At 38.9% G+C, this 26,170-nt stretch overlaps 1 protein-coding gene across 1 annotated transcript in view; it reads right to left on the bottom strand.

Moving 5' to 3' along the window:
* Window positions 1-14,565: 14,565 nt before the first annotated feature.
* The window catches only part of fat4 (FAT atypical cadherin 4), a 95,134-nt gene continuing 83,529 nt past the window's right edge, over window positions 14,566-26,170 (bottom strand). Inside the window, exons 12-17 of the mRNA XM_058410250.1 lie at window positions 23,880-23,965; window positions 23,235-23,414; window positions 22,059-22,183; window positions 20,177-20,424; window positions 18,867-19,128; window positions 14,566-17,152 (exon numbers count right to left, since the gene is read on the bottom strand). Of these exons, the coding sequence (XP_058266233.1) occupies window positions 15,258-17,152; window positions 18,867-19,128; window positions 20,177-20,424; window positions 22,059-22,183; window positions 23,235-23,414; window positions 23,880-23,965 (2,796 nt within the window). The 3' untranslated portion in view covers window positions 14,566-15,257. The remainder of the gene's footprint in view (window positions 17,153-18,866; window positions 19,129-20,176; window positions 20,425-22,058; window positions 22,184-23,234; window positions 23,415-23,879; window positions 23,966-26,170) is intronic.

The raw sequence follows: 26,170 nt of genomic DNA on the forward strand, positions 1-26,170 counted from the left end.
GTGTGTTCTTTAACCTTCTTCATGTTGATGAATGACTGAAGGAATTTGGCCTCTGCCCCACCTCATATTTATACTGCAGTGAAACAGGAAGCGGTGGATGACTGCTTAAGACTTCCTAAACACTCAGATGAGTTTTAACAAAATAGAGGGGAATATTGAACAGAAATGTGATTCAGTTACATTTTGCCTTTTAAAAATTTGACAAATACTTTTGTTAAATAGTTTTTTTTTTGTTTTTTTAAAAAATAAATATAAGGAATAAATGTCCTTACAGTCTTCAGAAGGTACAAGATTTCTCTCATTCTTAACATAGGAATAAGCAAATTAACCAGTTTCAATCCATACATAACCTTTTTAAATACATCTTTAACATTTTAATGTTGATATACAATATTCATGATTCTACACAATTTTGACATCCCTATTTAAACTTGTATGCTTCTATTGAAGCATGTGGCATGTGTAAGGTTTTGGACAAACTTGCACAGTGTCCTTAAAGCAAAAACACAGAAAACATATCAAATATTAAGAAAGCAAAATGCATGTATGGATTTGTGGATCTATGGATCAGTGGGTGGATGGATCTATGCAACTATGGATGGATCTTTGGATCTATGGATGGATCTGTGGATCTATGGATGGATATGTGGATCTATGGATGGATCTATGGATGGATGGATATGTGGATCTATGGATGGATCTGTGGATCTCTGGATGGATGGATCTGTGAATTTGTGGTTGGATCTATGGATGGATTTGTGGATCTATGGATGGATGGATCTGTGAATTTGTGGTTGGATATATGGATGGATTTGTGGATCTATGGATGAATCTATAGGTGCATGGATGGATGCATTTATAGATCTATGGTTGGATGGATTTGTAGATCTATGGATTGATGGATCTATGACTGATCCACTCCTTGCTCAAGTTAGGCCAATATAAACCCATCAGACATCACAGTTAAAATGTGCCATACACATTTTCCCAGATAAATGCTATTAGTTGCAGCTCAAAACCTTCCTACTGAGCATATAATATAATAATATATAATATAATAATAATATATATAAATAAGACCTTATATCCATTTATTACATTGATATATCCAGATTGTATTGGCACAAAAGGAGATTATAATCCTTGATTTGAATGATTGATTCATTCATTCATCCATTTATTTATTTATTCATTCATTCATTCATTCAGTATTGGAAGCAATAATCAGACACAGGGTCTATCCTACACAGGGTCTATCCTCTAGGCACAATGTGGGGGACACCCTGGATGGGGTACCACAGTCTCACAGTCTCAAGCAAATCAGCCTATAAAGCATGTTTTTGGATTGAATAAAGAAACCCATGAAGCACAGGGAGAACATTACAAACTCCACACACCCAGGTAGGAATCAAACCCCAGAGGCACATGTGCTAACCACTAAGCCAAGCCACCTAGCCTTCATATGTCCTTATGACTTGATCCATTCTGACATTCCTTCAGTGCATTTAAATGCCAATGGAAGTACATTCAGACTCTAGTCCAAGTCTAGTCTTATATCCAGGATTCCTGGAATAGATTCCACAACCACTGTGTGCCTATGTTTATCTGCTCTGGCTGTTTAAACATCGAGGAAAAGACATGCTGATGATGGAACAACTTTTTATAGCTGCTATAACATACAAACTGCTTGCATTAATTAACTTAGTAAATGGTTAAACATGTATTGGGTTTTTAAGTGCAATCAGTTACTCCATTTCCCATCAGCTCAAATCACCATCTCGCCATTGATTATTTTTCTTTTTACAGCAAGGGTTTAATTCCTTATGTGTTACACATTATGAATGATCATTCAAGAACGTTACCAAATGAATACAATCCTAACGATTCCATAGTCTCTGATTATACAATGTGTAACTATTTTTTGTCAACTATGTGAAAAAACAGACGTGAGAAATGTGTCTTAGTCAGAGTCAGACAACAGGGACAAATACAGGAAATCCAGAATGAAGTCCAGAACAGGCCAGGCCTGTTACACCATGTCGGTTATTATTAGAGAGTGAGGAGGCTGAGGGATGGATGGGTTGGGTGAAGGGAAAGAGGGAGGGGGCAGGAAGGATGGAGTGAATTCCACAAATGCTGTTCATTCTCACTGTGTTGCTAAACCTGTCTTTAAAATACAGTGTGCCTGAGTCTCAGATAGAGAAAGAAAGAGAGACTGATAAAGTGTGCAAAAAAGGGATACTGAGAATAAGAATGGGTAATGAGAACAGGAGAGACTGAAGAGATGTAAAGATGGAGTGTAAGAGACAGATGGATGGATGGATGGATGGATGGATAAAGAGTTAGCATTAAGTAAGAATAATTAAGTTCTGAAGGGATGATGTATTTTTGTAGGCCAACCTGGAAACTGGTTCCCTCAACAACAAGCCAATCTTTTTTTGTGAGACGCACCATTGGATTAGCAGGCCACTGTTATTTGCCATTAATGTACCTCTGTCAAGCTTTCAGCACTGTGGCAGGTGAACAAATGCTTAGCATACACATATTTTGAATATGATGCTCCAGATATGGTCAAGACACATGCCCAAAAACAACTTCATGGAAGTAATTTTCTGCCAATTTCCACTTTCCAAAAAAAAAAAAAAAATTGTCTGGGCACCATAATCAAAAACAATTCTCAAAAAATTTGATGTTTAGTTAGTTAAATAAGGTTTCTATTTGGTTGCATGATCTTATGACCAAATACTTCTTTTTCGTTTGAAAACAACCTTATCTTGCACGTTATCCTTTATTTGGCTTGTTTTGGCCGAATTATCCAAATGGTTGTTCACTTCAAACGTGCGTTAATGTAAAGCTGGTGTCTTGTAGATTGCTTAGCATAACTTGCTGTCAAATACCCAAGCTCTATTTTTCAAACGCTTGATCTACAGTACATAGTGACAGTAACCAAGCATTAAGTGGACTTGGTGATTGGTCAATAGTACAAACGGTGCCAACTATAACAGACCTGTGTGCAACAATTTTAAAAACAGCATGGTTTATTATCGTCTCACAAGCCAGACTCCTAGAGAGTCTGACGCTGTGAGTTGGCTGCCTTGAACTTCTGTAACTTTTTTTAATCCAGTAACTCAGTATTGCTCTGAAAAGCTTGTTGTTGCCAAGGTGTTCAAAAGTCTGTTACAAACCAATGCTTGATTATGTGTACACACACACATAGGGACTGAGAGGTAATGAGATCTCTGATGGACTCTGATAGTGGCCAGCTAAATGCACAATAAACGTACATCAGATTGGCTAAGATTAGCAACCTCCAGGCAGACGGTGTGGATGCATCTGCACAAACACACACCCACACGCACACACAACCCAATATAGCATAAATACTGCTACTGCCCACCAAAGTGACCAGTACAGTACAGTGACCACCACTACCACCACACACACACAAACAGCCCACCCAAACATCAGCAGATGTGGACCAAAGAATAATATTTACCCACCGTTTTAATGAGGCCTGCAATTTTAGTACACAACATAACATCGCCAATCATAACACAAAGCAAGCGTTCCACACGCACATACACACCAAAATAGCAGCAGTATGGTTGTAATTTATGCTAAGTAGGCTTTTTATTTAGGGTTCACTAATTGGGCACATTTGAATTGATGATGATGATCATCATCATCATCAAAAGCTTCAGACCCTAATGAAGCACTCCTCTGATCCTTGAGCCCCCCCTCCCAAAAAACAGCAGTTCAGGGTCTACATGGATTCAATTAATGTAATCCACAAGCTGCTTTGAGTGCATGTATCTAATTCAACCAAGTGTTGTCTAAACAAGAAGCCACAATTTAAAATGTAGAACCCCATAAAATCAGGGGGTCTAATTAAAAAAGAAGGAAAAAATGGGTTTGTCCTATTCCAGATTTGAAAAAAGCTGCACTGGTCTTTAAGCATGTCCTTTTCTTATGATAAACAAATCAAGTGTGGCCTAGAAAGCAGGTTTTAAACTTTTCAAAACCAGGCAACCCAATTCAACTTTCTGCTCCTCATCTTCTTAGATATATGTATGCAGCTTTTCTGATATGTGGACTAACTTAGTATGTGCCTTACTAAGAGGCAAGCCGTTCAGGATACATCCATCCTCCTTGAATATACTGCAGTGCTTAGTCTCACAGTGAATATGGTGAAAAAGACTGCTCAAGCAGGCCACAAAATTCATTAGCATGAGCATAGATTCCATTGACCATACTCTCCACCCTGCCATTTCAATCGTTGGCAGATATACTGTATTTAACTAACATATTTGTCAAGCAGATGAAGCTGAGATACAATGTGTGATACTATCATTTGTTGAGGATGCTTGGACTGGCTAGCAACAGCACTTAACTCGCCTAGGTTTGCTCAACCTGTGGGTTTTCAGAACTGTGATTTTAGCCTGCAGCTGGACCCCGAAACCCAAGGAATGGACATGTGTCCTTGTCTCTGCACCAGGGGCCCAGGTTCTAGCTTGATGGACACACAAGACTTTTCTAATAAAAGGACTCTGCTTTAGAGGAGTGGCCAGACAGAAAAAGATGAATCACCATGAATGTTTCTCTTACTTACTGAGGAGTAGTAGTGACATAGTAGTACTGTGTTGCCACAGAAACAAGCTGGTGTTAGTCCATCTGGTCCTTAAGCTCTTTATACCTGTTTTGAGATGTTGCCACATGTTGCTTCCCTGATGTCAACCAGTGAGGTTGGTGATGAGGTCAAGATGCTCTTTTCACCTTTGACAGTATCTCTACTGGTGGGCCCCATCCATTGGAGAGCCTCACCAAGGGCAAGCCATTTGCCCAGGCTGTTGAGTCTGTGTATATCTGGAGATCTGCCATTTCTTACCTGGAAGTGGTAGTATGGTACAGAAAGGTTTGTTGAGGTATAGCTGGACCTCATCACCAAGGCTCTTCCTGGCAGAACTGGATAGCGCTGGCCCAGAACAGGACTGACCCATTACTAGCTTCACTATCTTCTGTACATTTTCTGTACATCTTCTATACCACCGATTCTTCCTCTGTTACACAGAATACAGCTTGAATTCAAGTCAAGACCTTAGTTTCCACTACTGCTTTGGTTAGTGGTCAGAGCACCCTGGCAGCCTTCACACAACAAATTTGCTACCCCAAATGTACAGAGATATTTAGTGCTCTCAGCTTATTCATCTGTACTTGTGGATTTGGCCTCTCAGAACAAATCAAATTGCAACTCCAGAGATCCAGGAAACATTCCTGAACACAATCACTCCTGGTATAAGGATTTTCTATGCCGCTAGGTGGAAGAAATACCATTGAACCTCACTTTGTCTTGCATTCAATGGTGGCGAGATGATTCTCGGGTGACTATGTGGTTGAGTCTGGCATTGCGTCTATTATCCTATCACTCAATTTTATGAATCTGTTGACTGACCTGTCTGTGTTCTACATGCGTAAGGAGGCATCTTAGTGAGTCAGATATCCCCTGGTGGTAATCTGAAGAAAATAGAGCCATAGTTATATACATAATAGGAATGTCTGATCTTTTAAGAGTGCATATCAGCTAGTTCCTTGCCTTTATCATGGCAATTTAGTTGCATTTCCTGGTTGACTGCATAGTCCTCCAAGGAATTGCAAGAAAGGAAGCATTTTGGACAATGGGTCTTTCAGGTTGGTTTCCCACTTTTTTCTGGCTTTTTTTCTTTTAATTTTTAATTTTAAGTTTTAATGTGAAAAAATCTGTTTCAGTATGAATGTTATAATTGTCTGAGGTGCTAAAGATAAAATCAAAAGATTATGTGATTCAATCATATTCTTATCTGTGACTGACTTTTGTTGATGTCACCTTGTTTGCCCTCTTTAGAATATTTATCAGAATAGAAGGTGATGGAAACACAATGATTCTCGTTTGCGTCTTTTCGGAAATTTGCTGAATTTTTTTGGCTGGAAACGGGGAATGGGATGGATTCGGGGCGGGGGCCAAACAGTCAGAAGAAAAAGTGTTTTTATTCGAGTGGGAGGTGACGGATCCATTGAGAGACGATTAGCATGAAGAGGCACCTATTTGAGTGAGCTGAACTCACGGACGCTTCTCGCTGACAGCATGAATGGACGAAGAGGGGAGAAAAGATGGAGAAGAGAAAAGATAGTGGGGCATGGGAAAAAGCCTGAGGCGAAAAACCCAGGAGAGCTACAGGCGACAATTAGCCAATGAGCGTTATTGTGGAAATTAATGTGCTTCCAACCAACTGCCAAAAGAGTCTCATTGTTTGTCTTTCATCTGAAGTACGTACAATCCAGACTTGCCAGAGAGCAAGCGGTGAAGAATTGGCCATTAAGCAAGCCATTGAGCTAACGAGGTGAATAATTGACACGTTATTACGTTCGTTAGTGTCCAGTTCTCAGGATTAAGTGGGAAATCAATCGTTAAGGCTGATAAATTGCTTGAAAAATGCACTGACCAAAGTGTTTTATTAAACAAATAACATTGGATTTATTTATTTTTTTATTTTATATACACAGTTAGGTCCATATACATATATATTTGAACACTGGCACAGTTTTCATGTGTGGTTGTATGTATGTATGTATGGGTGTGTATAGTTTTTACAACATAAGTGATAACTGGATTAATCTTGTTTTATGGATGCTTCACAACTTTAAGCAGAACTATTATTTACTAATATGTATAATGGATACAATAAGGAAGCAACCATTAGCATTTACCCAGACTCCTTTGGTTTTGTTATTGAAAGCTTCTGGCATGGATGGACTGCATTGTTTCCTCTCTAGATCACTTGTTTTCGCCTATCCACCTCTGTCCTCGAAAGCACACTATTTTGTGTGCGTTTCTGTTTTGGGTTTGTGTTCTTTCTCCCTGATTGAGGTTCGATGGAACGTATTGTACCTTGCTCAGCAGTGTTATTCCAGAAACGTCAACATCTATCTGAGAATCTGGGAAAACTTGACAAATAAACAACGTTTGGCTTTGCGTTTGTATTTAGCTTCCAGCCACAATGGACTCATTGTGTTTTACTGACCTGCAGCCTAATAGACTTATCAAACTCATCAAGCCAGTCTGACATTTTTGGCAGGAAAAAAAATGTTAAACTTTATGGCTGTTGAGTGGAGTGTGCTAGGATTTCTGGGTTAGCGTGCTAACTTTGGCCTGAACAGAGGTTAATTTTTTTTTTCTTTTTTTTTTTCTTTTTACAATGGGGTCCACTCAAATTCCTTAAATTAAGTCTCAATTTAATTTAATCATTTAATCAACCTAATAGTTTTATCAGTTACAATCGAGCTAAGCTGGCCAATTTTTTCGCCAGAGCGAATTAGGATTTGTGCGTTAGCATGGTAAAGTTGGATTAAAATATGAGGTGAATACTACTATTAGGTTAACGTCAGAATCCATAAACAAAGCCAATAAAGCAAACTAGACTACTGTCACGAGCTAGTAGTCCATAATCACATATAGCGCCAAAGTCACACAACCTCAAGCTTTTAAATAAAGAAGGCTACCCGTAACATGACAATTAAACCACTTAATCCACATAAACATGTTATATGGGAGCAAAATGAAATATCACAAGTCATAAAACCAGCACAAAACCATTAGAACAAAGCATTCCAAACACTTAATCATATTCAGGAAGCTAAAATTCAACTCGTGTTATTAGACAGATTGTAACACTATGGGCTAACCGCTAGATTTTGCAAGCATGCTGGGAAAATCCTGATGGGACGCAGGGATGCCACGCTAATTTTCTGTATTGCTACAGAATATTCTATATTACTCTAGTGTGGTTTGGGTTGGAGCCAGAGGCAGTGTGAATCAAGAGAATCTTCACTGTAAATTCAGCGAATCAGCTAGTCTACCCTGGCATTGGACTCTTCCTGTTTAGCACCTCTTGCTAAATAGTGTCCAAGTAATGGCTAGTTGCGTTATTAAATAAGAAACCAAAGACCTAATATCCATGTATTAATATCTTGATTATGATGATCAGTGGCATCAGTAAGAGTTTTAAATCTGGAATTCTCTCCTGGGATCATGCCGTCATGCCGTGTTTGCTGAGAATACCAAATATGGTAAAGAGAAAAATTGTAACCTTTTCCTTCAAACCAAAACTTATAGTTATGCCATCTGTCATTTTGTGTAATTTGTACTTTGGACAATGTGTGCTACTTTTAGTTTCGCCCTTAAAGGCATTTCAGGGGAAAAAATAGATGAAAGGTTAAATAATCCAATTCCCATGACTGTATTTTACGCTCTTCTCAATCTTCTCAATCGCTGCTAATGAATTGTTACGCATTTCATCAACAACAAGTCTCGTTAATCATTAGAATTAAACATTGATTATCTTGTGGTTAAGCTGTTCCTTTTTTGATTTGGATGTAGGTTTTGCAGCCTTATAGCTTGATGCTGCCACCACCATGCTGCACCATGGGTAGGGTCTTTCTTTCTTTCTTTCTTTCTTTCTTTCCTTCCTTCCTTCCTTCCTTCCTTCCTTCCTTCCTTCCTTCCTTCCTTCCTTCCTTCCTTCCTTCCTTCCTTCCTTCCTTCCTTCCTTCCTTCCTTCCTTCCTTCCTTCCTTCCTTCCTTCCTTCCTTCCTTCCTTCCTTCCTTCCTTCCTTCCTTCCTTCCTTCCTTCCTTCCTTCCTTCCTTCCTTCCCACAATTTGGAATAAGTTTCTCAAACCAGACCACATTTTGCCACAGTTTGGGATGATTCAGTTGACCAGTTAACCAGCCATTTTATATTATTGGCATTAATAATAAAAATAATTAAAAAAAAAAAGTTAAATAAATAAAAAATAAAAATATAACATATATATAATACAAAAAAAAGTAATAAGAATAAGTCACTATTAATATTTAAATATATACTAAAATAAATATTATATTAACATGATGTTTATTATTATTATTAATAATAATAATAATAATAATAATAATAATAATGCTTAATATATTATTATATTATTCTACAGGCATAGAATTGAGTCAAAATAACTTCCACTTCTGTTTCTCAGCATTTACCCTGAGCTCCCAGCGATTAATGTGTGTACCTTCTATGGAGTTTTATAGGCATCACTACATGTAAATGAGCTGTGCTTTTCATTTTATTAGTGACCTTTATTTGCACTAATTATCACTTAACACAATCTGGTCTACAGTCTACAATCTACAGTCTGGGCTAGAAAGAAATCAGCCCCAGTCTCACTCCGTTTTGTCTATTTGTCTTACAACCACTGATGGTGCGGTTGTATTTACTCCATAATAATGCTTTAAATATTTAACAGCAACAAGTGATCTAATGTGGATACTAAAAGTGAAACCTTAGATCGATGTCTTTTTATGTTTGAAGGACAGGCCTAGTCTTGGAAATCCATTCGTGTATGTTTGTCTGTATATACAAATATGGCATAACCTTGCTAAGCCATGTGGGTGTAGATTACAGGGTACTGTTCTGACACAGTAATGTTCATTTTTAGAGCTTTTTAGATTCAATATTGTTTTTTTTTAGTTTCTCCAGAGCTGTATGTCATTGGCTGGTGATGACTTTGTTCAGAACAGATCAGGAGCTGGGGTTAATGCATAAGCAATCACTTTTTCTTTCTACAGAAGTGTTCAGTTCTTTCAAACAAAGGGCCATGTCCACACACACACACACACACACACACACAACAGTGTTTTTTTCCCTCCGGTTAACTTGAGGCCTCTCTAGTCAGCGCTGAGAGTCTCAGTGAGTGCTGAAACAGCGCTTCATACCGTCACGATCAGATCCAGATGTGCTTTCTCAAACTACTAAAACACACACACACACACACATACACACACACACACACACACACAGACATGGGTAGATCTGTGTGCACCAATGGCATGCACACTATTTCAGCATGAAAGCACCCAGACCAGTGGCATGCTGGTTGTGGAAAGAAGTGTTCAGCTTTTAGCTGCAATTATTTTATGACTGTGAGGGAAAACGAATTATGCTTTAGCCATACGAACAAAATGTATGAGTGTTTTCTTTCACACTGATAGTGTTCAATGAAAAATGCAGCAGTTATTGCACCATTTTTTTTGTTTGTTTTAATTATCATGATTAATGGCAGAGGATTGTTTGCTAGATTTATTAGGAAAGAGAATCATTAGCATTGCTGGAAGCTGTGATATTAGCAGACAGGATAATTAGCATTAGGGGAAGATGGCGATTAGGTTTGCATCAGTAATAAATGAAGAGGACTACTGTGTTTTTTATTTATATTCACATGTGGCATTTTTTACAGTATCTATCTATCTATCTATCTATCTATCTATCTATCTATCTATCTATCTATCTATCTATCTATCTATCTATCTATCTATCTATCTATCTATTTCACAATTTTTTCACAATTCATTTAATTTCACGTGATTTTTTAAGAACATTTAATTTGTTTGATTTTTTTTAACATGACTAATTTTTAACATGATTTACAGATTGATTGATTTATTGAATTATTTCTTTATTTTGATGTCTATTTATGTCATATTTGTCACACGTGTTTGCATGCTGAAATTTACAGAGCCCTTAAAATGGCTGGCCCCCTTGTTCAGTGCCCTGAGTGCTGACCTAGAGAGCTGATTGGGACGCGCCCACAGACTTGAACTCTCCCAGAAAACTCAAGTCTGTTTATTGTTTATTGTTTCTTACTGCTTATTGTCAATCTATCCTGAACCACATGACCTCCAACTCTGTCATGTAACAATAAAGAGTCTTCATTATCGTTCTTCTATCCTGTGACATTAAATCTGCTTTTCATCACATTACGGCGTCATGGATTATTTACCTCTAACGGCATGCGCGTCGTGGTTTAGACTTACACAACCTTACACACTCAGAGCTCAGAAACTTCACTTGAAAATGGTGCTAGCTAAGTGTATGTGTCGCTGTTTTGTTACAAAATCAGTTATTAATCCTTTTCTGTTACACATGCTGTGCATTCTGGGTAGTAATTCCGAATAACAGCATATCAACATGTGTAAATAAACAAAACAAATCTGGAGGCTTACAAAGTACACAAATACTGTAGTGGGCAAGACACTAGAGATTATAGGACTGGCGGGGAAAAGCAGAAAAGCTTTTAATCCATTGTTGTGTGTGTGAGAGTACGTGTGTGTGTGTATGAGCAAAAAAAAAGAGAGAGAGAGAAACCACAAAGTGCCATCAGCCAGCTGTCAACGATTTACTTTAGACCCCAAACCATCTGCATCTTCATTCACTCCATCTGTCTCTTCTAATTTTTTCCCTTTCCTCTCATTCTTTCCTTTTCTCTTACACATCATACACATACCATATACTCGCTCTCGCAGAGTCTTGCTTACACACACACACACCTGCAGTGTATATAACAATCTAGATCAGCCATTCAATCTAGAAATGTTTTACGAATAACACAGACATTCTGTCTTTCAACTTCTCAGTTCAACAGTTCAGACTCATGCACCATCTTAAGCCTGCTTTATGCTTGTGTGCAACCCAGAGAAATGGATTATGGGAAAGCATAGCTTGGAGATATACGCTTAGAAGAAGCCACATGCCGAAATGAAGCCATGTTTCTAGCTGCTAAAGTGTAAGAACTTTCTACAGTTAAGGTAACTATAAATGGATAAAAAGTACGTTGGATTTTTTTTATGGTTACAGTTCATGTAATCACTTATGCTTTAGCAGATAGAAATACTGACCATCTTTTTGCATGTCACTTAAACTAAGTGTAGATCTTTCAAGCTATACTTTCCCACAATCCCTTTCAGGCTTAAGACTGAACTGAGAAGGTACAAAACACAAAAATCTGTGTTATCCCTAAAGCATTTCTAGATTGAAAGGCATTAATCAGCTGCGGTATATGAGGAATAAAACACTTGTTGTTCAAGTAAAATATAATCTGCTTTGAATCAGATCAGTTTTCTTAGAACAGCATGTCCCCCTCAAATGGTTTATTCCTTTTTTTTTATTGGAAAGATGATGAACTGGATGTTTTTTTTTTCCCTCCTAAATCAGACCATCTTGACAATGATTTTATGAACAGCACATCCTGTTCCGTGTAAGAAGCGCTTATAGATATATTATATCTCATATTCATATTCTGAATAAAAACCCGATCCTGAAAAATCACCATAACATCCTATCTAACATCTTGTTCTTTAATTTGTTGTGACAGGCTCTAGTTGTTCCATATTACCACAAAATGTGACATTTATTACTTTTTTTTTGTTTTGTTTTGTCTTGTTCTGTTTTGTTTTTTTTCCCCACGAACATGCTATGCAGCTGATGAAGGATTACAGTAAGTTAAATAAGTTAATGCTTCAGTTCTAAGGAAACTATACCAAGAAAACAGATATGGGTATTCTGTTATAGGTAAAAATTATGAATAATTGTGAATTACTGTGCTATCCTACTTCCTGTTTACCAAAACTGTGATCTTGTGGGTGAATGCTAAGCTGATGAGTGCTTACTGACACAATTTAATAACTAGTTTAAAGTTGAACAATCCTGATGCTCTGAAATTGCTCTTTTGTGTTTAATTTGGAAGTTTTTATATCCGAAGGCATGGATTTATTTTCTCAAACAGCAGCTCTCGATTTCCAGTTTTAACATAAACGACAAATTGATATCAATGCTTCTACACTGAAAAAAATAATAAGAAAAATAAGATTTAAGAAAAATAATACATTTCTCAACAAAACAGCATTTCATTGCTTATACTAAACTTAATTTAAACTAGTTTCGTAAATACTTAGTAGATCATTTCACGTTGATTAACATAGACTGTTATTACAAAGATGTTGCCACTGACTAGAGCTATACATATAGTATTAAATTGAAGCTATATATGTGTTACTAGGGACCTGTATGGTGGACTTAGACGAATAATAATAATATTATTAATGTTAATAACATTAAAAATGTTTGTTTCATAACAAAAAATCCATACACTTTGATTATGGTGAAGCTTTCTGTTTAATTTCTGTTCCTATTAAAATGGGCCAAGGGACAGAGCTGTAGAAATGCAAAAGTTGCTCTAATTTCTGGATATCTGGAGTATGGAACAGAACAAAAATAGACCCTGGATGCGATCCCTACAACTTTTGAAACTAGCTATTTATGTAATTAACTAATTATTTACTTAGCACTGGCTGTGTGTTCTCCATGCTCAGATGATTTTTGTGATTTCTACGAGCACTTGGCAAACTCCGTTTATTTTGTTTTTTCCAGCTTTGTGAGTACGAGAAGTACATTTTCAGTCCTACACACCCTTCAGCCGATGTTTTTATGGGCCATTTAAGTATGTGGCTTTTGACAGCAAACCGAACAGTAAACAAAGGAAAAGTATCTATTTCACTTACGGAAATTGTTTTAATTCAGATTAACAGGAAAACGCCCTAAACGGCACGTTTTAGTTCGTCTCTGACTCACGACTGGCCGTCCTCCATTTGACACACACTCTTTATCGGTCTTTAAAACACTTTATTCAACTCATCCAAACTTTATTTCATCCAAAGTCTTCACTAGAAACGCTCACTGGTTGCCATTCTGGCGTTATGTCCTACTTTATCACTTGAACTCTCTTTATTTTGTTAAGTATTATTGCATTAGTCTCGAAATTGCTTTATTTAAATAAATATTGTTTTTTTTTATTCTGTTATTGGCTCTTACACATATAAAGCATACAGTATGTTATAGTTTTATCAAAAAAAGTGGAAAATACTGATGTTACATAAGTAACAAATGTAAAAAAAAAAAAAAAAAAAAAAAAAAAAAAAAAGTACTTCAATCTTACTTCCCCTGAAAGTAAGATCATTTCCAGCATATGAAAAAATATCCATAAAAACACTGCTTAAGTACTTTAAGTTAATAAAAAAAACATAGAAACAGTTCATTAAAAAAACACACACTCACAACAGAGAACACTGACTTTCCTTGAATTTCATTGATACAAAATGTACACAAGTTCATAGTCTTATACGGATTTTGCTTTCATGTCAAATGTCAAGAGTAATGGCTCCTACAGGACAGGAAGTGAACTAGCTTCGAGACAGACAGCCGTCCCAGACACCTGCAAGTATTACTGTGTTATACACACACTTGCATTTACTCCCCTTTCACATAAGGAGCAGACCAGAGAAGTCTGGTAAAATTAAACGGGAAAAAAAAAAATCTGAGTGCCCCAGAAACTGTTTCTACTTCATCAGGTATCAATGACTAAAAACATTTTCTTCAGTCAATCCTTATTACGTAATAACCTCAGTTATTATAACTGAGACGGATCCTTTGTCGAGCTGCATGCGAAACTGAAATCTGTCAGAAGGTCCTGTGCGTATGCCATTCATGTTTTTGAAAATGTCAAACCAAATACTGAGAAATATCATTTGACCAAACCGTATTAGTTCGTGAGAACAGTTCTCAGTAGTGCACTCAGACTTTTGGACTACTTTATGTTTGGAGAGCTGGAATGAGAGAAGCAGTTTTTTTTTTGCTGATGAAGTTCATATGGTCATGCTGTTAAAAACAGCCACATCCTCCCTTGGCTTTCTGCTGCATGGAAGAACGCAAATGAAAGTCTATGGGGTCATCAAGGACCTTTCGGGTTTTTATGGACGTCTTAGGGATCCATGAAGAAGTATTAAAGGCTACAGTCCAAAAGTCTGAGTCTATGCAAAACCTGGTTTCAATGTTTTTTTTTTTTTGTTTGTTTTTTTGAGACATGTACAAAAATAAGTTATTACATGGAACAGAGGAGAAATGAAACCATTTTTGTGAGCTCTATCAGCTACTAGTTACTGAATAGAGACAGTCATTTACAGATACAAGTGAATTGGTCCAGCCTTAAAATGGTGTTCAATTTCTGTCAAAACAATCAATATCTGATTTCCTGCTATGGTTTGTTGAACATGTAGCTCCATTGCTCCAAGTTTTTGTTTGCAAGTTTGAATTCTGTAACACTAGAATCAACAGTGAAATACGAACGGTTTTTGGTAAAGGACTCAGACTTATTGGACTATTTCAAATCTTTCTTACTTACAAGGATCAGGAGAATGGTCACAGATATATCGCTCTGCCTTACTGCATTTAAGCTCGTCTTTTTACAAATACAAGTACCAAAATACAGACAAAAAAAGAAGAACATTTATTATTGCAAGCGATTGGCTTCTCTCGGTCCTTATCTCCTCCAGTTCTGTTTGATCCAAGAGAGAATATCTCATACGTATTGCTCTGCCTCTCCTTCGGCAATGATGGTAACGGAACCATCGCCGCTGTTCATTTCGACATCGTTAGCAGCATTAGAATTTTCTGGAAGCATAGCTAAATCTTTAAAAACGTCAACATAATGGCTAAATCCTGGTCCCCAGTTTAGTAGACTGTCCCAGTTGAAATTGCCAGATCCTTGGCCAAGTTTGTGGGGCAGTGTGTGATGCTGATACTCCCCAAAGGTGGGGTGGCCTCCACTGGCCCCGCCCTCCGCCCTACGGCTTGAGTACCTCCTTTGCTTGATTCTTCCCCCTCCATAATCTTCATCATCAGCATCGGATTCATTAACTTGTGATAGTTTTGGAACTCGAGAACCATAGTTGACTGGTTTTTCCCGGTCATATTCCATCTCTGAGCAGGTGAACGAGTCGTGTGAGTCGCTCTCAGAGGACGAATCCGGGGCTGGAATTCCATCTGCGGGATTTCGCACGCGAGAAAGTGGACGTCGGGCGTCTTCCTCAGATGACGAGCGGCCATGGTCAGCGCTGCAGATGCTGGGGTTTCTGGGTCGTGGAGTGTTGAGTCGCTCCACTTCCTCTATGGACAATCCAATAGGAGGTCCGGTCTCTAACGGAATTTGCTCAATCGGTTGTTTCAAGCGGCTTGCGGGTCTTGACCCGTGACCCGCCATCGTCTGTGGGCTCTTGCTGCGCCTTCCAAGGCGTGATGCTGTATAATTAAAAATAGCTGCAGACTGGCAAGTGTCTCCATGAAGGTCCAGAGGGCTTCCATCACGTCTCGCCAGATTCAGATTCATCTCCCTTGTTGGTGTGTTGCGGTAAAATGAGGCCGGTTTGCTGAAATGTGCCGGGCTGTGGCGGGACAAGGGGGTAGGTGTAGGGCAGGGGGCATGGCTAAGTGGCGTTTGGCGGAGTCCTTGAGTGTAAGAAGGTTGGTAAGTGTAACTAGCAGCACCCAAGGTTAGTGGTGATTGCCGAGCGTAACCCAGAGGACTATGGCGTTGGATTTGGATGCTGAATTTGGGGGTGTGACTTCGGAACTGTTTGTAATGTTGGACAATGTCGGCATCAGAAGGTGCGATACTGCTGGCATTATCAATGTCATAGTGCTCAATTTCTGCGATTTCCGGTGCACTCGGAATCGTATCGCCACTCTCCGGGACGTCTGTCTCATCGTATATCAGGTAAGGGTTCTCACGCTCGATAATATCTGGCTTTGGGTTTCCTTCCGGCTGCTTTCGCACTGTCATGTCAACGTCCCCAATGTTATCCGGATCATCAAATGCCACATTCTCGCTTCCCTTCTTCTTCTTCTTTTTCTTTTTCTTTGCTTTCTTTTCCTCCTTTGGAATGGCTGTCTTCCCACCACCTTTGCAGTGATTGTGCAAAATAAGGCCAAGCACTAACAGAGCGAGAATCGTTGCACAGCCACCCACAATCGCTGGAACCGCCCAAATTGGCAAAACGAATTCCTCATTGTTGGAGTCAGAAACACAACTAAACCCTCCATTGGTTCCAACTTTGCATGCTGTGCCATGTGGACAAGTCACACCCAAGCATGCCACTAGGGTTTCACAGACTCGTCCTGTGTACAATTCATCGCACACACAGCTGAAACCACCACGGTTAGCGGGGACACAACTGCCACCATTTTGACAGGGACTGGAAGCGCAGTCTCCAGGAGGAACGCACTGGTAGCTAAACCACTGGTTGACGCACATCATTCCATCCCAGCAGGGGGCACTAGCACACATGTTTGGCCCACGGCAACCGATTTTCACCGATTCATCAGTTCCGGAAATGAAGATGGAGACAGTTCGGTGGTCACCGGAGAATGGCAGGAGCTCATTGTTGTATTTTATATATGCATAGCAGCCATCAAAACCTGAAAGGAGACAAAGAGAGTATTACTGGCATTCTGAATATCATACAGATTATTAGCATTCAGGCTAGGATTCTTATTATAAGCCAGGCAATTCTTCTTCTCTTTAATTATCATTGTTAACAATCATCAACAACATAAAACATTAAGAGAGATATTAATGCTAATAGCTTTAATTCTACAATATAACAAATAATTATCATTAGAAGAATGCTAATCAGCAGATTAATATTAACATTCATTTTTGGCTTAAAAAAGTAGGAGTATTAGTATATTTTGTTATACTAACATACTAATATTACTGTATTACTACCTTAGGTTTTAGTATTCTAAGTATTCTAATATTCTAGTGTTCGTTTTAGCATAGATGGATTACTAGCATAATTTTTAGTATCAGCAGGATATTATTAGTATTAGTCATTTTTACTCAAGAACATATTATTTGCACATTTGCACAGCCACTGTTTCTGGTATTACCCACAAATAGCAACATCTGGTCAAATTTGCTCTCTTTATCTCACTGCAGCAAATTGAAACACACTAAACTGCATGTGAAATATGGGAGCATTAAAGTTTCCCCGTGTGCAGGTTAGAGGGATCAGGTTCAGCCAAAGCTGACTTGGCCTTTTCGTGTCTAATAAAGCAAAACCAAATCCTCTCCATTTACATTGGGGGGGGGTAAATTCAATAAACATCTGTTTATGTTGGTGAAGCAACATCAAGAGGAAACACGATAGCTTACGTTCTGATTAGTCACATCACCATTTCACCCAGATGGTTCTGAACCCGATATATGTAGCCAAAGATGTTATCTTTTAAAAAATTTCTCTAGACATTCCTGGATTCAATAAGAGTTGACTGGTAAAACTATGTTATTTTAACCATTATCAAAAACGTAGTGTTTTTTTTTTAAACAAACTTTTCATTCTGAACTAATATTAAGTTAAAAATATTTCTTTGAACAAGCTGCTGTATTTGCTAACATAGTAATTTAATAGTGTGCTAGCTTGCTAACGCCACCATTGGGCTCATAAATATAACCAAGAACTGAATAATATGTAACACATGCTATATAAATAGTCTAGTTGGCTAAATCTTTTTAAAATGATAAAACAGAAAAGCTAACAAAGGTTGGTTTTTGGTAAGGATCCTGAAAAATGAAAAGACAGGGAAGTGTCAAAATTTCCGATTTCAAAAATTATCTTCTTTTCCAAATCCAATTGGTAATTGTCTATAGAATTTTTATAGAAATAATAAAAAACTTTAATAATGTTAAGTCTGAATGTTCAGATGATTCGTGTAGTGAAAATGATGTCATATCACCATGGTAAACCTTGTTCCGTATTAAACGTTGAAGCACATTTTCATATCTCGTCCATATATTTCTTATTCCTCCTCCTCCTTTCCTCCCAGATTTTTGGGATTGGACATAATGGTGACATAATGGTGATTTCTCTCAGCAGAGGAGCTGGGTTATATCCTGCTAAGTGCAATTATAGTGTAATCTTTAGTCATATTCAGCTTTCTTAGATATTCCATGGATTTCTGTTGTACCATAGTTTGAATAAGATTTAACATCTAGCTAGCTGAACTGTTTGCAAAAAAAAAAAAAATGGATCCTTGAATAATAAGACTCAGCTCAGGAAAGCGTTGGATTAGTGTTTGCTAACTGACAAAGCAAAGACCTAAAGCTAATATGAAGATGTGACTGGTTAACCTGGGGTGGTCTTCTGCAGGTTAGCCCGCGGCGGCTCTCCTCCGAGCGACAGCGTGAGGACATCGAGACCTCCGAAGTCCTGCGTGGTGTGTGTGATGACGCGCAGGATCGTCTCATCGATGAGGACTGTGGTGGAAGAGGTGTTCCTCTGTAACAGCAGAGTGTGCCATTGACCGTCTGAGAAAACTCCATCTCCCACAATCCTCTCCACCTTCCCCGCCACACCAGCATCGGACACATACTGCAGGTTCCCGTTCTTCAGCTGGTGCATGGAACAAACTTTTGGTTACTGAGGTGAAGGCCAGGGCTAGAGCAGTATTTAAATACAACAATACACACATTAGTGGAAATTTCTTACAAGGGATACAAGGGAGGAAAAGTGTGTGTGTGTGTAAGAAAGAGAATGTGCAAAAGAAAGAATAGGACAAGGGGAAAGAGAGGAAGAAAAGAAGGTTGTTGGTTGTAGAGGTAGAGAAAGAGAAAGAGTAAAACAGACAGTAAGAGCTGAGAGAGAGAGAGAGAGAGAGAGAGAGAGAGAGAGAGAGAGAGAAATTAAATCTTGATACTGTGTGTCCAACTTCACACATTTCCGTCACTGAGTTCAGTTTGAGTATGACTTCTATTGAAGCCAGAGAAAGAGAGATAGAAAGGCAGGAGAAGAGGGAGAGAGGACTAGAGAAAGATAAATGTCCCTAGTATCATGTAATAGAGGAGAAAAGAGGTAAAGCATGAGGGGGAGAGAGGGAAGAGTGTACACTGTGCAGGTTGTGTGATTTAAAACAGTCACAAACTCTGGAAATGGAAAATCCATCTTGCCAAGGAAAGAAAAAAAATGAAGTGAAAATCAATCTGGGGAACAAATCTTGACCTCTGCCTTTCTAGCTTCATGTACTGATACTGTGTGTGTGTGTATATGTGTGCGTGAAGTAAAATGTTAAATGACAGGAGATTAGTAATAGAAAGAAGAATGAAGCAGATGGAGGAAACGGAAGACAGCAAGCAAAGTAGAGAAAGGGGATTGATAACAGGAATAGAGAGATGAAGTAAAAGATATAGAAGAAATAAGAAGTAAGGAATTTCTGGTGAAACAAAGGGAGTGATAGAGAGAACACTATAAAAGAAAGAGGAAAGAATTGGTGTTGGGGGGAAGAGATGCAGAGGGATTAAGTGATTGGCTTTGTGCCTAGAATTAGTCAAATTTAAACTGGAACTGAGTGAGGAAATACAACACACACACACACACAACTCATCTCTTGCTAAGGTGAATCCAGGCTTAGAGATATCTGTAGTGTATGTGTGTTACTTCTTACCCTGACAGTAGTGTAGTTAGAGATCTCCTGGATGTGTAAAATTGTTCCAGTTTTGCTGCGAGTGCGGAACCTCAGCTCCAGACTGCTGGTCTCGGAGCGTGTACGCGAGTGTGTTTGTAACTGTGGGTATGTCTGTGAGAAGCTCTGCAAATTCCGCTGCATCATCACGTCTCTCTTCCAGCTCTGACGAAGAGAGTAATCCAAACGTCCGCTCCCATCAAGGGATAGAGCGGAATCTGCAGAAATGACTGGGAGAGAAGAAGAGGAAAAATCATTTTAAACTACTCTTCAGTTAGGCCCTTCTCCATCAATATATCCAATTGTCCCCCGAGCCCTCTTTCTCCACTGCTCTATATGTCTGCCTCTGTCAGGTCTTACCTCTTTGACCTATATCAAAATGCCCCACTTCTATCTTATTATTCTATTTGAAAGTGAACCATCAGATCAGACTTACCCCATTGATCTACTCTGCCCACCCTGGCCCAGTTGCTCATTCCCATTTTTTTTTCACTATATGAAACTGCCCCTGAACGGTCTTACCACACAAATCCATTTCAAATGGCCCCCTTTGACCTAAATCAAATTACCCAAGTTGACAACCCTATCCTATTATTCCAATCAAGCTGTCCCTTTAAGCAATCATATCCTTTCAAAAAAGATGTCCTTTCTGGTCCATCCTTCCCTAATAATCTATATTATATCAGATTCACCTCCTCTGACATTTCTAAACACACAAATCTGCCACATATGCCCATTTATTCTTGATCTATGTGAAACAGCCTTCTAACTTTATCCGTTCAACCTCTCAGATCCCTCTTTGACTGATCTTTATTTAATTTGCCACCTTTGTACCTTTTTTCTTCCATCAGCTGCCCTCTATGACCAGCCTTAGCCAGTAGTTCCAAAGCAAGCTGCCTTCTCTGATCAGTATTACTCAATTGATCCAAGTAAAATTGTCCCCTCTGACCAATTTTACCCAATGACTGCAAATCTAGCTGCTCCCTTATGACCAATCTTACTCAATTTATCCAAATCAAGCTGCCCCCCATCCAACCTTACCCAGTTGATCCAAATCAAGCTGCCCCCGTCCAATCATACCTAATTGATCCAAATCAAGCTGCCCCCGTTTGACCAATCTTACCCGGTTACTCCAAATCAAAGTGCCCTGTCTGACCGATCTTACCCAGATACTCCAAAATCAAGCTGTACCCTCTGACCAATTTTGTCCAGTAGCTCCAAATCAAGCTGCCCCCTCTGACCAATATGACCCAGTTACTCCAAATCAAGCTGCTTCCTTTGACTTATTTTACCCAGTTTCCCCAAGTTTCACTGCCCTGTCTGACCAAACTTACCCAACTGATCCAAATCAAGCTGCCGTCTCTGATCAGTATTACCCAATTGATCCATATCAAATTGTCCTTTCTGACCAGTTTTCCCCAGTTACTCGAAATCAAGCTGCTCACTTGTGACCAATCTTACCCAGTTACTCCAATCAAAGTGCCCTGTCTGACTGATCTTACCCAGATACTCCAAAATCAAGCTGCCCCCTCTGACCAATTTTGCCCAGTAGCTCCAAATCAAGCATCCCACTCTGACCAATATTACCCAGTTACTGCAAATCAAGCTGTTTCCTCTGACTTATTTTAGCCAGTTTCTCCAAGTCAAACCGCCCTGTCTGACCAAACGTACCCAAATGATCCAAATCAAGCTGCCCCCCTATGACCTGTTGCAAAGCATTTAAGCCATTATTCAGTTAATTCTTTGACCCATCAATCTATAGTAACCCCGTTCTGAATCTTATGCAATCAATCTCAATTAAACACCCTCTTTGACCAAATTCCCAATTAATCCAAATCTAAATCCAATGAATCACATTCCTTACATTTCTCACAGTATTTCCCTGTGAGTCCTTCAGTGCATTGGCACTGTTGCCATGACCACATGTCCAAACATGTCCCACCATGCCTGCAAGGGTTAGTGACACATGCTCCTTCCATCCTGGGGCATCTGCAAGACACACACACACACACACACACATATAAAGACAACATTTTGATGTACTGACAGACAGAGAAGCAGATGAGATGATCCCACCACTAACAAAAACAGATCGAAAGAGAGCGAGCCACATTAGCATATTAGCAAAAGATCTGTCTCCTCCATTTTATAAACCCATAAAAACACTGCATGTTTTTTCTAGCTTACAAAAACAGACATTTGGAGACTAATAAAAGTGTATCAGACAGCAGGCGGTTGACTGAAGTGTGATCTTCAATAGCTGCCTGTTGAGGGCAGTGGGTTCACTGAGTGTGTAGGAATATAGAGTCCAAAAGAGTTCAGTAGCAAGAACTGTTTTTATTTCAACAATTATCAAAACACCAATACTACTGTATCTTTCCTTCTCTCCGTATGAAACATACTTGGTAATGGTGAACCCAGTCATTTTTCCCAGTCATTTTTCTTAGACAGTGTATGTTTTTTCAAAGTTCTTCTCTGTTGACTGAGCTAACAGTACACACAGATGTGCAGTGCTATAGTTTTCTTTCAGGCTTCATCAACATCTTGTCTTTGCCAAACAGGACAGTAGTCATAAATAAACCACAGGCAAAGATATCGTTTTTAGCTCAAAAAAGACATTTCAACAAAGGTGTGCTAGTAAACATGAAAAGCTGTGAAGAGACAAAGATATACATCCCTGGTTTAAAATACCATTTATTCTTTTTCAAGGTTAGCATTTTCAGCTTAGGTTGTCCAGTCTGAATACTTTTTCTTCCTCTCTAATCTCATAAAAAAGATTTCTTGTGATATTTAGGTGCACTATGGCTAGTGCAGTACAACTAGCATGTATAACTGGTAGCAAACTACCACAACTACAAAAGGAGGGGCCAACCATACATCCTAAAGAACAGACAAAAACTTTAAAATAACCAAAAAAAAATGCATTACTTCCATGGTAGAGGACATAAAAACTCAATTTCAATCCAGAAATTAAGGCAAAATCTTCATTGAAATACTTCAGAGAAATGAATTTATGCTTAGAAGTGTATGTGAAACACACCTGTCTAAGATGCCTTGAGACGACAGGGCCTGTGATGGCTCCAGAGGACGTCCGTTGATGGCAAATTCCATGATGCAGCCGACAAAATCATGTGTGTTCACCTGATTTTTTCGCTGTAGGAGCGGTTCGATTGCCCGAACACCACCGACTGACAAACGATTCGGCTGTACGTCCAATATCCTGTGAGAATAAACGAGTAAGAAGATATAGGGATGAAGGAGATAGGGAGAGCAAAAGACAGAGAAAGGCAGAGAGACAGAGAAAAAAGGTAAAAAGAGAGAAAGAATAAAATACAGAATGCAGAAAACACAAGAAAGAAAGAGATAGTGAAAGGTGAAGCGAGTCCGAAAGAAAGCAGAAATAGGAGACAGAGACAGAGCCAAAGAAAAACAATCGGCAGACAACGAAGAGAATACAAAGACAAACCAGACGGGGAAAATTAGAAGGACAGTGAGAGACAGAGAAAGATAGGGTTAGTAACTCCCAGAAGGACACATGGGCTATTGTGTCCAAATAAACCACACATTGACAATAAATAATGATAATAAAAATAATGAAATTTGATGCATGTAATTGAATTACCAATTGAAGCTAATTTAGCAAGGAAAACTACAGCTACCATTGTAAATATAAGTGTGTATTCACCAGTCAGTATGGACAGCCACATTGCTGACAGCGCAGTACCCAGGCTCCTGTTCTTCTCCACAAAGATCAACAGTGAGCGATGCAGCCTTACAAAGGAAAAAGAAAATACATTGCTTGTTAGCAAAATAAGCCTCAAATAAGCCTTTGCTGCAATGACAATTGAAAGGCTGCAAGGAGTTTTTGTATCCTTTTCACTGCAATGACTTGAGGTAAACAACCACAAAACAACTTGTGGTAAACAACAAACAATGCTAACAAGAAGCAAGGCTGTTAAAGTTTCCTTTATTTGTATCCTTCACATTTCATTGAATTGAAATGAGGTAAAGAGAAACAGTGCTAATTATGCTACCAGCTAGCAAAACCTAGTGAAGGTCAGTTTCAATTTCTGATTGTAGTTTCCTGATTCTTTTATCATTCTTCATGCAAGATTTAAGATGAGGTAAAGAAAAACAATCCTAATAATGCTGATTAAAGAAATATATCATGATCTAATTAGCATGGCTGGTAGGTGGTTCCTTTCTCTTGTATCCTACTAACTGCAGGTGAGAAAAAGGAAAAACAATGCTTACAATCAGTACTAGTTTGCAAAGATGCTAGAATATTCTTTGAGTTTGTATCCTTCTTACCATAATGGCTTATGGTGGGGTAAAGATAAACAATGCTAACGACACTAGGAATTAAACATATAAAGGACCAGCTAGCATGACTGCTTGGATTTTCCTATTTCTTCTATCCTTCTAAACTGAGAAGACCCCAAACTAAAAGTTCACATGAGGAGAAATGAGATCAGGCAAAATTGTTGTGAATGAAATAAAGAGTTACAGTGAGTTAAATAGAAACATCATTCCTCTCTCCTGTTAAACAAACACACTATGGCTCCTCACTGCCATTGTGTCCAAACCCACAACTCTGTGGTTTATGAACAGAGGGAGGAAAGACGGTTGTGGCAAGAGAGATGGAAAGAGCGCAAAGGTGTTGAAAAACAGGGGGCGAAGCTTGGCGCCCACACAGGCCTCTGGGTAAACACAGCAAAAACCCGCAAAAAGCCCCCGTTCCTAATCGTTAACGCAGAACTGTGGCTTGGGAGAGTGAAATACGGCTGCAAGAAAATAAACCAACGATGGAAACAAGACGCATTTGTCTTCTGCAGCTTTGGTGTACACTGATACAGTTGAGTTACCGCATGGCTCGACCATCTGGGCTTTTTATTACTGTGGCTCTACACTTCAAAGAGCCTTGGCCGCAAAGAAAGACCTCGCACAGCAAGCGTACTGATCTACAATTGGCTCTCCAAGTCCACAGAATCACATTCGTTAAGATATGAAAGGCAAATACTTGGACCCTAAAGATATACAGCATACAAAGGCAAAGAATCCCAGACATAGTGTGACGTAAAAATAACTGACCCCTTGTTGCAAACTATTAGAATATTTGTTGTCTTAAGTGTGTTGAGCATCGGCAGTTTGTTTTTATACAACGTAGGCGCTTATTGCACAGTAGAGTGTGTGTAAGCGTGTGTTTGTGAGCTCTCTTTTCTAAAATGAATCCAGCTGGGGCACATACAACTTTCACTTCTTCCAAACATGTTTGTTGCCCAACTTACTGGTCTACATATAAAAGGAAACTTGCCATCAACAATCTTCACTTAAAAGTTATGTCTTTCACATCTTGGCAGCTTGGCAGTGCTGGAGCTTAAGTAAGTCTTAACCACTGAACTACAAATGCCCAAGAAAGTTGAGGCCCTGTCATTAGTTGCCCTGGGGCAAAATTCAGAAAGCAAAGGTACTGCTAAGATTCAACCCCGGGATCTCCTTTTAAATAGGTTAACTGGTCAACCAACTCTGCCACAGTGGCATTTCTCTGGTTTATATTTTGCTTGTTCTGTAGCCCTGATTGTATCTTCTCTACCTGGTAGAAATAAGGGAACATTAAGTCATAACAGGGCAATAAAAAAGTCAGCAGCTGCCTCCGGGCAGAAACTGGAACGTCTTAACTAAACAAAAGTAGCCTTGACTAGCATACTTCGACCTTAAGCACAGAGGGACAACCAAGGGTTGCCTATGACTTTAACATCTGCTCAAAATCTATGTCCAAAAACACACACACAGGCCCATTTAAATGACCCACAACACCTTTTCCAAACATACAGATTGGGTGTTCTTTACACCTCCATAGGGACATGCTGAAAGCTTGGATTTTAATCTTTTTCTCCACAATAATTTTCAGACCAGATTTAGAACTGCAGCATATACAAATTGCAACTGTTTTTTATCACAGTTCTAGAAATGATT

The sequence above is a fragment of the Hemibagrus wyckioides genome, linkage group LG02 (assembly GCF_019097595.1).
Source record: "Hemibagrus wyckioides isolate EC202008001 linkage group LG02, SWU_Hwy_1.0, whole genome shotgun sequence".
NCBI lineage: Eukaryota > Metazoa > Chordata > Actinopteri > Siluriformes > Bagridae > Hemibagrus > Hemibagrus wyckioides.